The sequence below is a fragment of the Sapajus apella genome, unplaced genomic scaffold (genome assembly GCF_009761245.1).
Source record: "Sapajus apella isolate SASKATOON/1434 unplaced genomic scaffold, GSC_monkey_1.0 scaffold55, whole genome shotgun sequence".
NCBI classification, from domain to species: Eukaryota; Metazoa; Chordata; class Mammalia; order Primates; family Cebidae; genus Sapajus; species Sapajus apella.
The window spans coordinates 12,765,030-12,779,264 of record NW_022436995.1 but is presented as its reverse complement, the minus strand read 5'-3'; the positions used below and the strand labels follow the sequence as shown (position 1 = coordinate 12,779,264).

The window sequence follows — 14,235 nt, the reverse complement described above, 5'->3', positions numbered from 1 at the left end:
ACACACACACACACACACACACACACACACACACACACACACACACAGTTATATCTTCTTGACTCTAGGAACAAGTTTGGTCTTTAACCTTGTTTTACCTGGGATTAGTAAAGACTCTCCAGCTTGCTTTTGGATATTGCTTTCGTGGTATCTTTTTTCCATCTTTTTATTTTTAACCTATTTGTGTCTTTGAGTCTAAAGCTTGTCTCTTGTAAATAGCATGTAGGTGGACCATACATTTTATTTTTATCCATTCTGCCATTTATCTACCTTTAGATTACCTTTAATCTATTTATACTTAATGTAATTATTGATAAGGTAGGATTATGAATACCATTTTGCTATTTGTTTTCCATGTGTTAACAGTGTGGTTTTTTTTTGCTCTTCTGTTCCTACCTTCTGCATTAAATAAATGTTTTCTAGTATACCATTTTAATTTCATTGGCATTTCTTTTTATTATTTTTTATTTTCTTATTGGTTACCCTGGGTATTGTGTTTAAAATCTTAACTTATAACAATGTAATTTGGAATAATGACAGCTTAATTTTGATAGTATACAGCAAACTTCGCTTGTATGTAGATCTATTCCTTTCTTGCTGCTTTGCGCTGTAATTCGTGCAAATTACTTATTTATGGTTGTACATCCATCAACACAGCTTTATAATTACTGCTTTATGTAATTTTTCAAGTTTAATAGGAAAAAGTGCTATAAATAAAAAATTGGTCAGGTGCAGTGGCTCATGCCTGTAATCCCAGCAGTTTGGGAAGCCAGGGTGGGTGGATCACTTGAGGCCAGGAATTCAAGTCCAGTCTAGACAACATGGCAAAACCTTATCTCTACAAAAATTAGCTGGACGTGGTGGTGCACACCTGTAGTCCCAGCTGCTTGGGAGGCTGAGGTGAGAGGGTCCCTTGAAACAAGGTGGAGGTTGCAGTGAGCCAAGATCATGCCACTGCACTCCAGCCTGGGCAACAGAATGAGATCCTGTCAACCAGTCAGTCAATGATTAATTAATTTATACTATCTTTTATATTTACCTATGTAGTTACTTGTACCAGTGTTTTTTATTTTTTTATGTTTGCTCAAATCTTGTCCAGTGTCCTTTTATTTCAGTCAGAAAAATGAATTCCCTTTAGTATTTCTTATAAGGCCCATCTGTAGCTATGAAGTCTCTTAGTTTTTGTTTATCTGGCAGTGTCCTAATTTCTCCTTTATTTTTCCTGGATATACCTTTTTTTTTTTTTTTGAGACAAAGTCTCACTCTTGTTGCCCAGGCTGGAGTGCAAGGGCGCAATCTAAGCTCACTGCAACCTCCGCCTCCCAGGTGCAAGCTATTCTCCTGCTTCAGCCTCCCAGCTAGCTGGGATTACAGGCTCCTGGTACCATGCCTGGCTAAGTTTTGTATTTTTAGTAGAGATGGGGTTTCACCATGTTGGCCAGGCCGGCCTCAAACTCCTGACCTCATGTGACCCGCCTGCCTTGGCCTCCCAAAGTGCTAGGATTACAGGTATGAGCCACTATGCCCGGCCAGATATACTCTTCTTAATTGACAATTATTTTTTCCTTTCAACGTTTTGAATACATTTAAATCTGTCTGCCATGGTTCCTGATGAGAAATCAGCTGTTAATCTTATATTAGGATTTCTTGATGAGGAATTTCTCTCTTGGTGCTTTCAAAATTCTGTCTTTGCCTTTGCCTTTCAAGAATTTTGGTTTGTCAAAATGTGGATTTCTTTGAGTTTATACTCTCTAGAGTTCTTTGAGTTTCTTGGATGTGCAGATTAATGTTTTCCATCAAATTTGGAGAGATATTTTGGCAATAGTTTTTTCAAATATTCTTTATGTTCCTTTCTTTTTTCTTAGTTTAGAACTCCCAGTATGTATGGGAGTCTTTTTAATGGTGTCTAGCAGGTCTCTGAGACCTTGTTTATTATTGTCTGTTTTTTTCCTTCTGTTCCTCAGACGAGATTCAGTTGACCTGTCTTCATGTTTGTTGATTGATTATTCAAGTTCGGTGTTCATTCTTCTGCCTACACATTTGCTGTTGAGCTCCTCTAGATACTTCTCCATTTCAGTTACATTTTTCAACTCCAGAATTTTTTAAATTAATTTCTTACAAGTCCTTTATATTTGATAGTCTCTCTTTGGTGAGACAGTATTCTCATACTGAAGTTATTTAAATGTGACTTTCTTTACTTCATTGAACACATTTAAAATAGCTGATTAAAATTTTGTCTGGTAAGTCTAATGTCTGGATTTTTTCAGGGACAGTTACTAATGAATACTTTTTCTACTTTGTATTGGCTGTACTGTCTTCTTTCTTTGCATGTATCATAATTTTTTTGTTGTTGTTGATGTTGAAAACTGGATTTTTTTGGCTGGATGTGGTGACTCATGCCTGTAAGCCAGCGCTTTGGGAGATCAAGATGGGTAGATCACTTGAGCCCCCACAAGTTCGAGACCAGCCTAGGCAACACAGGGAAACTGTCTCTACAAAAATTAGCCAGGTGTGGTGGTGCACACCTGTGGTCCCAGCTATTCGGGAGGCTAAAGTGGGAGAATCATTTGGGCCTAGGAGGTCGAGGCTGCAGTGAGTCATGAGCATGCCTCTGCCTTCCAGCTTGGGTGCCAAATATCCTGTCTTTAAAAAAAAAACAAAATTGGATTTTAAAAATAATTTAATGTGGCAACTCTGGAAATGAGTCCCCTCCTTCCAGGGTTTGATTGTTTTGTGGCTTTTTTGAACTAATTTTAGAAAGTCGATATTCTTTTTTGAGTGTGGCTATTGAAGTACCTGCTCATTTAACTTAGTTGTCAGGTAATAACTGGAACAGAGATTTATTTAAATGCTTATAAACAGTAAGTAAGTCTCTCAGTCTTTGCCACAGGGCTCTCTATGTATATTCTGTCGTGACTTCAACACTTAGCTAGGTATTTTACAAATCTACCTTAGCCTTTATTTTCTGCTTGTGCGACCTTCAAAGTTAACCAGAGGTGAGAGTTTATATTTCGTCTGGTCTTTTCTGAGAGCACATACAACCCTGGGCATGCCCACAGCATTATGCATGCATATGGCCTTCTAGATTCTTAGGAAATTTATTGGAGCTTTTCAAAGCCAGTATGAAGATGCCATTCACCAGCTTTTCCTTTTAATTTTCTTCGTTTGCCTAACTTTGATCCACTGCTTTAGGAAATACGCTGATGAATGATTGCCTCAGTTTCTTTCTTTGAATGCCTCTGGGGAAAAGATCTTTGCTCTATGTGAAGTCTGAATCAAGTCTTGTAGAGTCAGCCTTGAATATGGCTGCTTACAGGGAACCACCAGACAGTTCAAATAATGGTATTTCCTAGGGAATGAGGCTTTGAACAAGCTCAGACCCTTTTCTGACCTTTCTAGTGGCTGCCAGTCTTCTGATGTCCTCCAAGCTTGCAGGCTGTTGGTTTTCAAGCGGATGGAATAGGGCAACTTTAAAACATTACAAAGCCATTTTTACCAAGATTTAGCTATTTTTATTGAGTAAACACTCTTTGGTTTGCTGCAAGCTTTTGGTTAGTTTCCATAGTTCTGAAAAAGTTAATAATGACAGATTTGCCAGATTTCTCATTGGTTTTATGGAGGAGAGAATTTTCAGAGGTCCTAACTTTGTTATTTTGCTGCCTTCATCCCACTCTTTTGTATTCCATATCCAAAACATCATTCTATTTTTAGGAGTATTTAAATGCTGAATTTATCACATTTAGGTTAAAAAATGAAGCAAAGCTGATACATTTTACTAATTACTGTTTGCTTCTCCCTCCCCCGTTAAATGATAACCATAAATCACGCATTATAAAATTATACTTCTTTGTCCCACAGGAACTATCATGTGTTCTATTACCTCCTGGCAGGAGCAAGTGAAGAAGAGAGATCAGCATTCCATCTTAAGCAACCAGAGGAATATCATTATCTCAATCAGGTGAGAGTTCATAAAAAGCGTTTTGAAGTGTGGGGCATTATTAAATTTAACGCTTCAAAAAAGTCTTTTTTCTAGTACTTTCTTTCCCAAACCTGGGAATGGGTATTAGCTAGCATTTTCATACATGTACTCTACAGATCTATGAGATGCAGTTCTCAGATTTTAAGATGATTACCACTCTCATATAAGTGTTAAAAGCTCATATACATATGTGCTTTTTGTTTTCTGAGATTCTTTAAGAAAATAATAATAAGCTGTATATTGATACTTCCATATTAGAAAACTTTTACTAAAGTGATTTACCTTTTACAAACCCCAGGATATTAAATGTGACTAATAATTAATTCTTGTCCTTTGCAAGGGATTACTTGAAACCTAATTTACATGTTTTGAAGTCTAATACACATACCTCTTTGCATGATACTATGATACTGACTTAGAGTATGATTATTTTTATAATTTAATGAACAGTCCTCTTAAACATTCAGTATGAAAATCATCAAAGGCAAATGATTTAGAGAATTTGGATCTTCCCTCAGAACTCAAAATTTATCCCTAAACTTCCACATTAAGGAGTAATTCTCACTTTTCATTACATTGACTTTACTAATTTTATTTCTCGTAATAACACAAATTTTATAACCAGGATTAATGGAATTGGTAGAACAAACAGTAGATCATTTAAATAATAGATTGTCTTCCCTTATTTTTCTATTGTTGGGGGCAAGAGGTCATGTCTATGTAAAGAAATTCCTTTATGACAGTTAAAGAAATCCTTATGAAGGTTTTGTAAACAAATTGACAACAGATGGTTCAAAGATTGCAGTATATATTTAGGGTTATGAAAGTTATATCTTTGGCTGGACACAGTGGCTCACACCTGTAATCCCAGCACTTTGGGAGGCGGAGGTGGGTGGATCACCTGAGGTCAGGAGTTCAAGACTGACCTGGCTGATGTGGTGAAACCTTGTCTCTACTCAAAATACAAAATAATTAGCTGGGTGTGGTGGTGCACACCTGTAATTCCAGCTGCTTGGGAGGCTTAGGCATGAGAGTGGCTTGAACCTGGGAAGCAAAGGTTGCAGTGAGCCAAGATTGTGCCACTGCACTCCAGCCTGGGTGACAGAGCGAGATTGTCTCAAAAAAAAAAAAAAAAAAAAAAAAAGTTATACACTTAACTTTTCCCAAGATATACAATGTGTTGTATTAACTGTTATTTCTTAATTTTGAAACTATATATATTAGTATAATCTAACTTCACTTTGTATTAATACATTGAGAATTCTATTTAAAATATTGCTTTCTGATATAATATTAAACCTTTTTACTAGGTAGAATTAACTAGCTTTTCAAAAATATTTGCTAATTCAGCTTTTGACTTTTTTTCCTCCCCATTTTAAACTATTTGCGTTATATTTGGGTGATTAAAGATTTTCTTTTTTATAAAGTAATAATCTCTCATAAATAAGCTGATAGTTGTTAGTATTAGAGAAGTCTGTAATTTTGCTATTCTTTCAGATCTTTTTCTAATGAATGGCCATAGCATATTCCTGTCATAATGTCAGTTTTCGTAGGATATGGGACTCAGGTTATATAAATAACAGTCACTAGAGCCCATAGTGTTTATGAGTTGGGTAGAATAGTATACATTCTCCCAGAATCTGAATACTTACTTTGTCATTTCTTGTTTTATGCTGCTATGCAAAAAGCTTTTCAGTGGTTAGCAGCAGTGCTACCTGTACACCACATCTAAGAGATCATTAGAAAAGTATAATAACCGTTACTTCCTCCTAACTAATCTGCCTTACTTTCAGATAACAAAGAAACCCCTCAGACAGAGCTGGGATGATTATTGCTATGACTCTGAGCCGGTCAGTACAAGTACCTAAATATTTTGTGTTCCTGTCAAAGGGTCCTCACATTGCTCATTTGCATCCATCTGAAGATTTAGAATGCAAATCAGCTGAAATACAAAGAATCCTAGGAAGGAAGATAAATCAATGTTTAATTTCTTTGGAATGATTGATTTATATGTGTATAGTTGGTTGATTTGTATGAACTATAGTTTTTTTCCTTTTATTTTTTAAAATTATTTTTTAGTAGTTTCATCACCTGCATGAGTAGTAATTATCATTTATTTTAAAAGATTATATCCTATATGTTTTATATGTCAGCAGTCTTTTCATATAATGAATGCATGTATATTTTTCTTTGATTTTTTCCCAATAGCAAGAGTCTATAGCCTTAATAAAATTATCCAAAAATAAGTATTGAAATTCCTATAAATAAGTTTTTTTTTTATTTTAATTTTTGAGACAGAGTCTCTTTTGGGGGAGTACAGTGACATGATCTTGGTCCCCTGCAATCTCCATCTCCTGGATTCAAGTGATTCTCATGCCTCAGCCTCCCAAGTAGCTGGGACTACAGGCATGCGCCACCACGCCTGGATAATTTTTCTATTTTTAGTGGAGATGGGATTTCGCCATGTTGGCCAGGCTGGTCTTGAACTCCTAGTGTCAAGTGATCTGCCCACCTCGGCCTTCCAAAGTGCTGGGATTACAGGCATAAACCACCATGTCCAGCCTATTTTACATTTTAAATTGAGTGATTTAAGGGGATATATGATGTAATGTAAAATGAATAGGTAAATTTTGCTTTAACTTAAAAAAAAATTTATTATTATGTTTTAATAAATATATTTTTAAATTAGAGACAGAGTCTCACTATGTTGCCCATGGTGGTCTTGAACCACTGGCCTCAAGTGATTCTCCTGCCTTGGCCTGTCAAAGTGCTGGGATTATAGGCATGAGCCACCACACCCAGCTAAATTTAGCTTTATGTGTTATATTTTATGACAAGTTTGTAACCATAAAAAGAGCACACAAATTTCTTTCCTTAAGTTTTCAATTAAGTCAGTTGTAAAAGGCTGAAAACACACACTAACCTTTCTATATCCATTAATTAACTAATGAATTAATTTATTAAATATTCTTTCTGAAAACATGTCTTAGTCCTTGCTCTAAAGAATCACAACTTTGGCTCTTACTGCATGTTTATAAACTTCACTGATTGCAGAACTAGCCTGTTTCACAGGTGAGAAGGATCAGTATACATGGATAATAATTTTTCCTGTAGGCAAATTTGTATTACTATTTCATTATCAAGTAATTTTGGAGTTTAGATTTAACATTTTGGGGAAAAATATGACATTTAAATTTATAGAATCTGATACATTTTAACTGAACAAATTTAAGTTGTTATGCCATTCTTAGGAAGCTCCCCCTTTACCTTTTCCATGTACTACACCAAGTGACCATGCCTCCTTGGAAAGCAGGTGGGGGACTGCAAACATACACTGCAGATAGAAGACTTGATCATCTGAGCTTACAGTGAAGTTGTGAACTGATCTGCTACTACTCAGAGACATTCTAAGTCATACTTAAGAATTTTGGGGCCAAGAGTAGTGGCTCATGCCTGTAATTCAACACTTTCAGAAGCTGAGGTGGGAGAATTGCTTGAGACCAGGAGTTTGAGACTAGCCTGAGCAACAAAGCAATACCCTGTCTCTACAAAAAGTTAAAAATTAGCCAGGCATAGTGATGCACAGCTGTAGTTCCAGATATTCAGGAGGCTGAGGTAGGCAGATTGCTTGAGCCTAGGAAGTTGAGGCCACAGCGAGACAAGATCATACCATTACACTCCAGCCTGGGTGACACAGCAACACTCTATTTAAAAAAAAAAAAATGGAGTTGGCCGGGTGTGGTGGCTCAAGCCTGTAATCCCAGCACTTTGGGAGGCCGAGGCGGGTGGATCACGAGGTCAAGAGATCGAGACCATCCTGGTCAACATGGTGAAACCCCGTCTCTACTAAAAATACAAAAAATTAGCTGGGCATGGTGGTGCGTGCCTGTAATCCCAGCTACTCAGGAGGCTGAGGCAGGAGAATTGCTTGAACCCAGGAGGCGGAGGTTGCAGTGAGCCGAGATCGCGCCATTGCACTCCAGCCTGGGTAACATGAGTGAAACTCCGTCTCAAAAAAAAAAAAAAAATGGATTTGGGCTCTGAAGCAGATTGACCTGACATGAATACTGGCTAGTTTACTTTACAGTTTCGAGACCTGCAGCAGGTCACTTAATTGTTTTGTTCTCATCATTTATTTTAGGGGTTAATAATGGTCTTTAAGTTTTATGAGTCTTAAGGTTGTGCATGTAAAGAACTTGATAGAGTGCATAATCCTTAGTAGGTGCATAGCAAATGTTGTTGCTACCGTTGCTTCCACCATTGAAATAATCATTACTTGTCTTTCCCTTTAGAAGAACTTCGTAGTCATAATCTCCTCCTCCATTAATAATACTTTCATCACCATTATCCATTTATTATGTTTTAAAATTTATAGTTTGAAGTTTAATTAATTTGATTGTTTTTCTTGTGTTAATTAATAAAAGTAAGCAGTTTGAGGATCTTTCATTCTTTTCTGTTAGATCCTCCTTATAATATTATTGGGGACAAACAACTTTGTTTCCCTGTGCATTATTAGAACTTATGTGACTAGTATTATAGGTAGAGAGGATTGTTTGAGTACTGTTATGTTGTACTGCATTACTTACTTATTTTGTGGAATTGTATAAATGGTCCCAAGGAGACCTATAGTTAGAAAATAGCTTTTTACAAGGGACCTGTTGTTGCCTTTGTATGGTGATTTAATTCCATTTAAGGGTTATCCTATTAAATAAGCACAAACAGCTGTGTTGCATGGGTGAGCGCAGAGGAACTACATAGATTTGGAACTACATAGGTTTTGGTTTGGCCAACCCTGTTATTTATAAGATTTTTTTTTAACTTTTGGAAAGTTATTTAACCTGTGAGTCTATTTTCTCATCTGTAAATGTATATATAACTATCTCCTTGTGTTTTGAGGTTTTAGTACCTCTCATGGTGACTGATAGGTAGAAGATACTTAATAAGTGCTATTTTCCCCCAAATGGTAAAAAATTTATTATTATTATTAACATCTCAGCCTTTTTTCCTCAATTATAAAATATTGAGAATGAATTAAATACTGGCAATATGTTGGCTGATGTCTGCCATTGTACCTTAAAGCTGATCTAAATAACTTCAATGTAAAGTGTCAGTCAATCTTGCCTAATTCTTTTATTTATCTGAGCCTTGGATTTTAGGGTCCAACTATTAGGTAGAATTTTAATGATAATTGCGATAAGTGATAGTCTCAGGACACTATTGTGCCCACCATGCTGCAGAGGGATTTCACTGGTACTATTCTGTGGTGACAAAGCTCCAACCTTGGTCACTACTACCTTTACAGGAAACTAAATGTCTGTAATACCTGGAAGCTCGTTTTCTGTGAGGTAGACTTGCTATAGTGCTTTCAGGGATCATGATACAACTTGGACAAGATGCCTTGAAATCATAATGTTTTCATCTATTTTGTTTTAAGTATTTTTACAGCGTAAAGATTCCTACTGCCATACCCATCTGTCAGTTTGTAAGTTTGTGGTCACACGTTTAAACATTGTCTTTTTGGCTTTATTCCTCACCCTCTGCCAGCCTAGTGTAAGGTCTCTGCATACTGCACATCTTTCTCTGCATATATTTTTCCATTTGAAAAGCACTTAACATCTGGCCAGGTGTGGTGGCTCATGCCTGTAATCCCAGCATTTTGTGAGGCCTAGGCAGGTGGATCACTTGAGGTCAAGAATTCGAGACCAGCCTGGCCAACGTCGTGAAACCCCGTCTCTACCAAAAAACCCCACAGAAATTAGTGGGTATGGTGATGCGTGCCTGTAGTTCCCACTACTCAGGAGGCTGAGGTGAGAGAGTCACTTGATCCTGGGAGGCAGAGGTTGCAGTGAGCCAAGATTTCACCACTGCACTCCAGCCTGGGTGACAAAGTGAGACCCTGTCTCAAAAAAATTAAATTAAAATTTAAAAAAGCACTTAGCATTCAGATTCTGTCTGTCTTTCTGTTTTTTTGAGGCAGGGTCTTGCTCTGTTGTCCAGGCTGGAGTGCAGTGGCTCAATCACAGCTCACCCACTGTGGCCTTAGCCTCCTGGACTCAAGTGGTCCACCTCACCCTCCTGAGAAATAGCTGGGACTACAGGCGCACCCCACGGCACCTGTCTGATTTTTATGTTTTTTTTGGTAAAGATAGGGTTTTGGTCATGTTGCCCAGGCTGATCTTGAACTCTTGGGCTCAAGCGATCTGCCTATCTCAGCCTCCCAAAGTGCTGGGATTACAGGCATGAGACACTGTGTCCTGTTCCATGTTATATTTGATTCTTATAAAACCTCTGGTGGTAGTCATGATTACCTTTCACACAAGAAGCAACATTGGCTCAGAATTTAAGCCAATTGTTTGTATGGTATAAAGCTTGTTAATAGTGTAGCAGGGATTCCAACCAAGCCTATGTTTTATCTCCTTTTTTCTTTTTTTGAGATGGAGTTTCGTTCCTGTTGCCCAGGCTGGAGTGCAGTGGTGCAATCTTGGCTCACCGCAACATCTGCCTCCCTCCAGGGTTCAAGCAATTCTCCTGCTTCAGCCTCCTGAGTAGCTGGGATTACAAGCATGTACCACCACACCTGGCTAATTTTGTGTTTTTTTTTTTTTTTTTTTTTTTTTTTGAGTTGGAGTTTCGCTCTTGTTACTCAGGCTGGAGTGCAATGGCGCGATCTCGGCTCACCGCAACCTCCGCCTCCTGGGTTCAGGCAATTCCCCTGCCTCAGCCTCCTGAGTAGCTGGGATTACAGGCACGCGCCACCATGCCCAGCTAAATTTTGTGTTTTTAGTAGAGACGGGGTTTCTCCAGGTTGGCCAGGCTGGTCTCGACCTCCTGACCTTAGGTGAGCTGCCTGCCTCAGCCTACAGGTGTGAGCCATCATGCCCAGCCTCTCCTTTTTTTCTTAAGTTATCTCCAGTGTCTTTACTGACCTTCAAAGTCAGTCATTCCAGTTTGTGTCCTGTACTTTACACTGATAGTTATAAAAAAATATGATATTTTAAGAAAGAGTGACAAGATAGAAGAAAATATCTAATTTGACTCTATTCTCTTTCTTTCCCTCATATCTACACTAATTGCCTACTTCATGCTAGGTTTATCCTAGGCATTTATAAATGAGAAGTGTGTCATCCCATACAAAGAGCAAGGTCAAATAGCAGGAAAGAGCATTTGGATATGTTTGTGGGGGGAATGTAGTGGCATGTTATCAAGTAAAAACAAGAACTTATACTGAGCTGACAGAAAGATTGCCTATGGTTTTTCAGTGGAAGGGGTCGTAACAGTTGTTGGTTAGTTCCCTGCCTTATCTTTTGAACATTACCATTTCCTTGATCTCTGGCTGACTGGTATTTGGATCCTGGCACCTGAAGGCTTTTTCCAGAATCCTGGAAGGCCTTGGAACTTGGAGGGCCCTCTAGAAGTGACTTGGGAATTAACAGCTCCCTGCTCTGTCTCCAGAAGTCCTCAAACAATGACTGATGAGAGATAAGATGATACATAAGTACAGTAGTGCCCTTACCTCTCTAGGTTTTATATCGTTTCCCAAAAATAATCCTGGGATTAAATTCTGTTTACGCCCTGTGGTAACTACTTTCATCGTGTGTCCTGTTTAGCCTGTCTCCTCTTTCACTTTCTCACTTTCTCTGTGACTTGTATTTGACTCTTGGTCTATCTCAAGATCTGCCTCCCAGGGAGCCCAAATTAAGATAAAGGTGTTTCTGTTCTGGGAGATTTAATTTATCCTTAGTTTTTCTTCTATAGTTGTCATCAGACAAATAGAAAGGAATTAATACAGTTTTTAAAAAACTATGATATTTACTGAGACCACTTTGGGTTTCTGAAGAATACTTGATTAAGGATAACAGCAAATACAAATATATTTTAGTGCCTCTTTCAGTGTACTTCCCCGCTGTTTTGGTGTTTTTTTTTTTTTTTTTTTTTTTTTTTGAGATGGAATCTTGCTCTGTTGCCAGGCTGGAGTGCAGTGGCACAATCTTGCCTCTTTGCAGCCTCCGCCTTCTGGGTTCAAGTGATTCCCCTGCCTCAGTCTCCTGAGTAGCTGGGACTACGGGTGCATGCCACCACATCTGGCTAATTTTTTGTACTTTTTAGTAGAGACTGGATTTCACCATGTTGGCCAGGATGGTCTCAGTCTCCTGACCTCATGATCCACCCACCTTGGCCTCCCAAAGTACTGGGATTATAGATGTGAGCCACCTTGCCCAGCATTTCTCAATATTTTATATACATTAATTGTTCCATTCACTTTTGGGGCAGATTAGAACAGTGTTAGAAGAATGATTATTTACACATGTGGAAGCATAGACTCTCCCCCTTCCCTGCCACTTGTGATAGGAAAATATTTGTTAAATCATAAAATGAATGAACTGTTTGTGGTTTGAGAGTAGGGGGAAGAGGAGCAAGAGAGCTTTTTATAAAAGATTTGCTTACTATCGGTAAAAGAAGAATGCATTTAAAAATTTATTTTAGGGCCAGGCGCGATGGCTCACGCGTATAATCCCAGCACTTTGGGAGGCTAAGATGGGTGGACCACCTGAGGTTAGGAGTTCAAGACCAGCCTGGCCAACATTGTGACACTCTTGTCTCTGCTAAAAAATACAAGAAAATTAGCCAGGTGTGATGGTGCACGCCTGCAATTCCAGCTGCTTGGGAGGCTGAGACAGGAGAATTGCTTGAACCTGGAAAGCAGAGGTTGCACTGAGCGACATCACGCCATTGCATTCCAGCTGGGCAACAAGTGTAAGACCCTGTGTCCAAAAAAAAAAAATATTATTTTAATGAGTAGGACATTGGCATGTCAGTAGAATGTCTTAAAATTACTTACCAAGAATTTTATAGTCAGAAAATTAAATGCATGGGCTCTCAGAAAAAACTTTCCTTGTAGTGAGTTTAAATTTTTAAACTATGCATATGCAACTCTCCATGTAGAGAATAAAAATATTGTTCATAACATTTCAAAACTTAATTTTAAACTTTAGATATTCATTAACTAGTACTTACGGTGCCAAAAACAGATTTTCTTGTACATGGTAAATACTTCTTATAAAATAAATGAGCACCTTATTTCTGAAAAAGGAATGTCCATTCAATATTTATATATTATACAATAATTCAGTGACTTTATGCTTATCTAAATAATGACTTGTTTTTGGCACTGACTTCGCACTGGGTATCTGCAGTGAATAAGACAATTAACAGTTCATGTAGTTCACTGAGTACTTGATAGAACATTCCCTAGGAAGATAGGCATTAAAAATGTAAATACAAATGTGAGGAGGTTTTTGAAAGTGCAAGGGACTGTAAGAACATACAGTAAAGGGATTTAACGACTCACTCACTGTTTTGAAGATTTAGAGTATGTCTACCACTGTTGGACTGTTTTAGGACCTGAAATGCAAGGTTTATGCCTGGTGTTTTAATCAGGTATTCCATAGCAATTTTTTTTTTCCTGTCTTGAAATGGTGTCGTGCTGTGTTGCCCAGGCTGGTCTCAAACTCCTGAATTCAAACAATCCTCCTACCTCAGTCTTCCAAGTAGCTGGAATTACAGGCGCGTGCCACCACCTGACTATCCACAACTATTTTTACTGACTCATGTGGTGTGTTTTCTGAGGATTTTTATATATTGACTTATACTTCTTTCTTTCCTTGTTTGATTACCATGTTGTCTATTATTAGGAAATAATTATATACATATAAAATATATCAATAATTATGTATATGAATACATAGATATTTCATCTTTATATCTACTGTAGATGTAACAGGCTGGTCGCAGTGGTTTACATCTGTAATTCCAGCACTTTGGGAGGCCTAGGTGGGCGGATTGCTTGAGTTCAGGAGTTCCAGACTGTCCTGGGCAACATAGTGAGACCCTGTCTCTATTAAAAATACAAAAAAACTAGCTGGTCATGGTAGGACTAGCTGGGTAGTCTCGTTACTTGGGAGGCTGAGGTGGAAGAATCACATGAGCCCAGGAGGTTGAAGCTGCAGTGAGCCAAGATTGTGCCACTGTACTCCAGCCTGAGCAACAATAATTAGGCCCTGTCTCAAAAAAAGAAAAAAAGACATAAAAACGTATCTATATAAATCTATACATATGCATATAGATCTATTCAACTAAATTACTGCCTCTTCTAAAATTTATTTATATGTCACAAATGTCTAGTTCAGTGCCTTACGTAGGGTGGTAAGCGCTTGTTAAATATTTCTTGAATAAATAATATTTGCTGGTGGAATTGA

At 37.9% G+C, this 14,235-nt stretch overlaps 1 protein-coding gene across 9 annotated transcripts in view; it reads left to right on the top strand.

Moving 5' to 3' along the window:
• The window catches only part of MYO9A (myosin IXA), a 274,327-nt gene that overhangs the window by 79,598 nt on the left and 180,494 nt on the right, over positions 1–14,235 (top strand). For 8 of the 9 annotated variants that reach the window (XM_032244687.1, XM_032244689.1, XM_032244688.1 and 5 more), the window contains exons 5-6: positions 3,859–3,958; positions 5,773–5,829. In XM_032244687.1, the coding sequence (XP_032100578.1) occupies positions 3,859–3,958; positions 5,773–5,829 (157 nt within the window). The remainder of the gene's footprint in view (positions 1–3,858; positions 3,959–5,772; positions 5,830–14,235) is intronic. The other variant, XM_032244686.1, reaches the window with a different exon arrangement.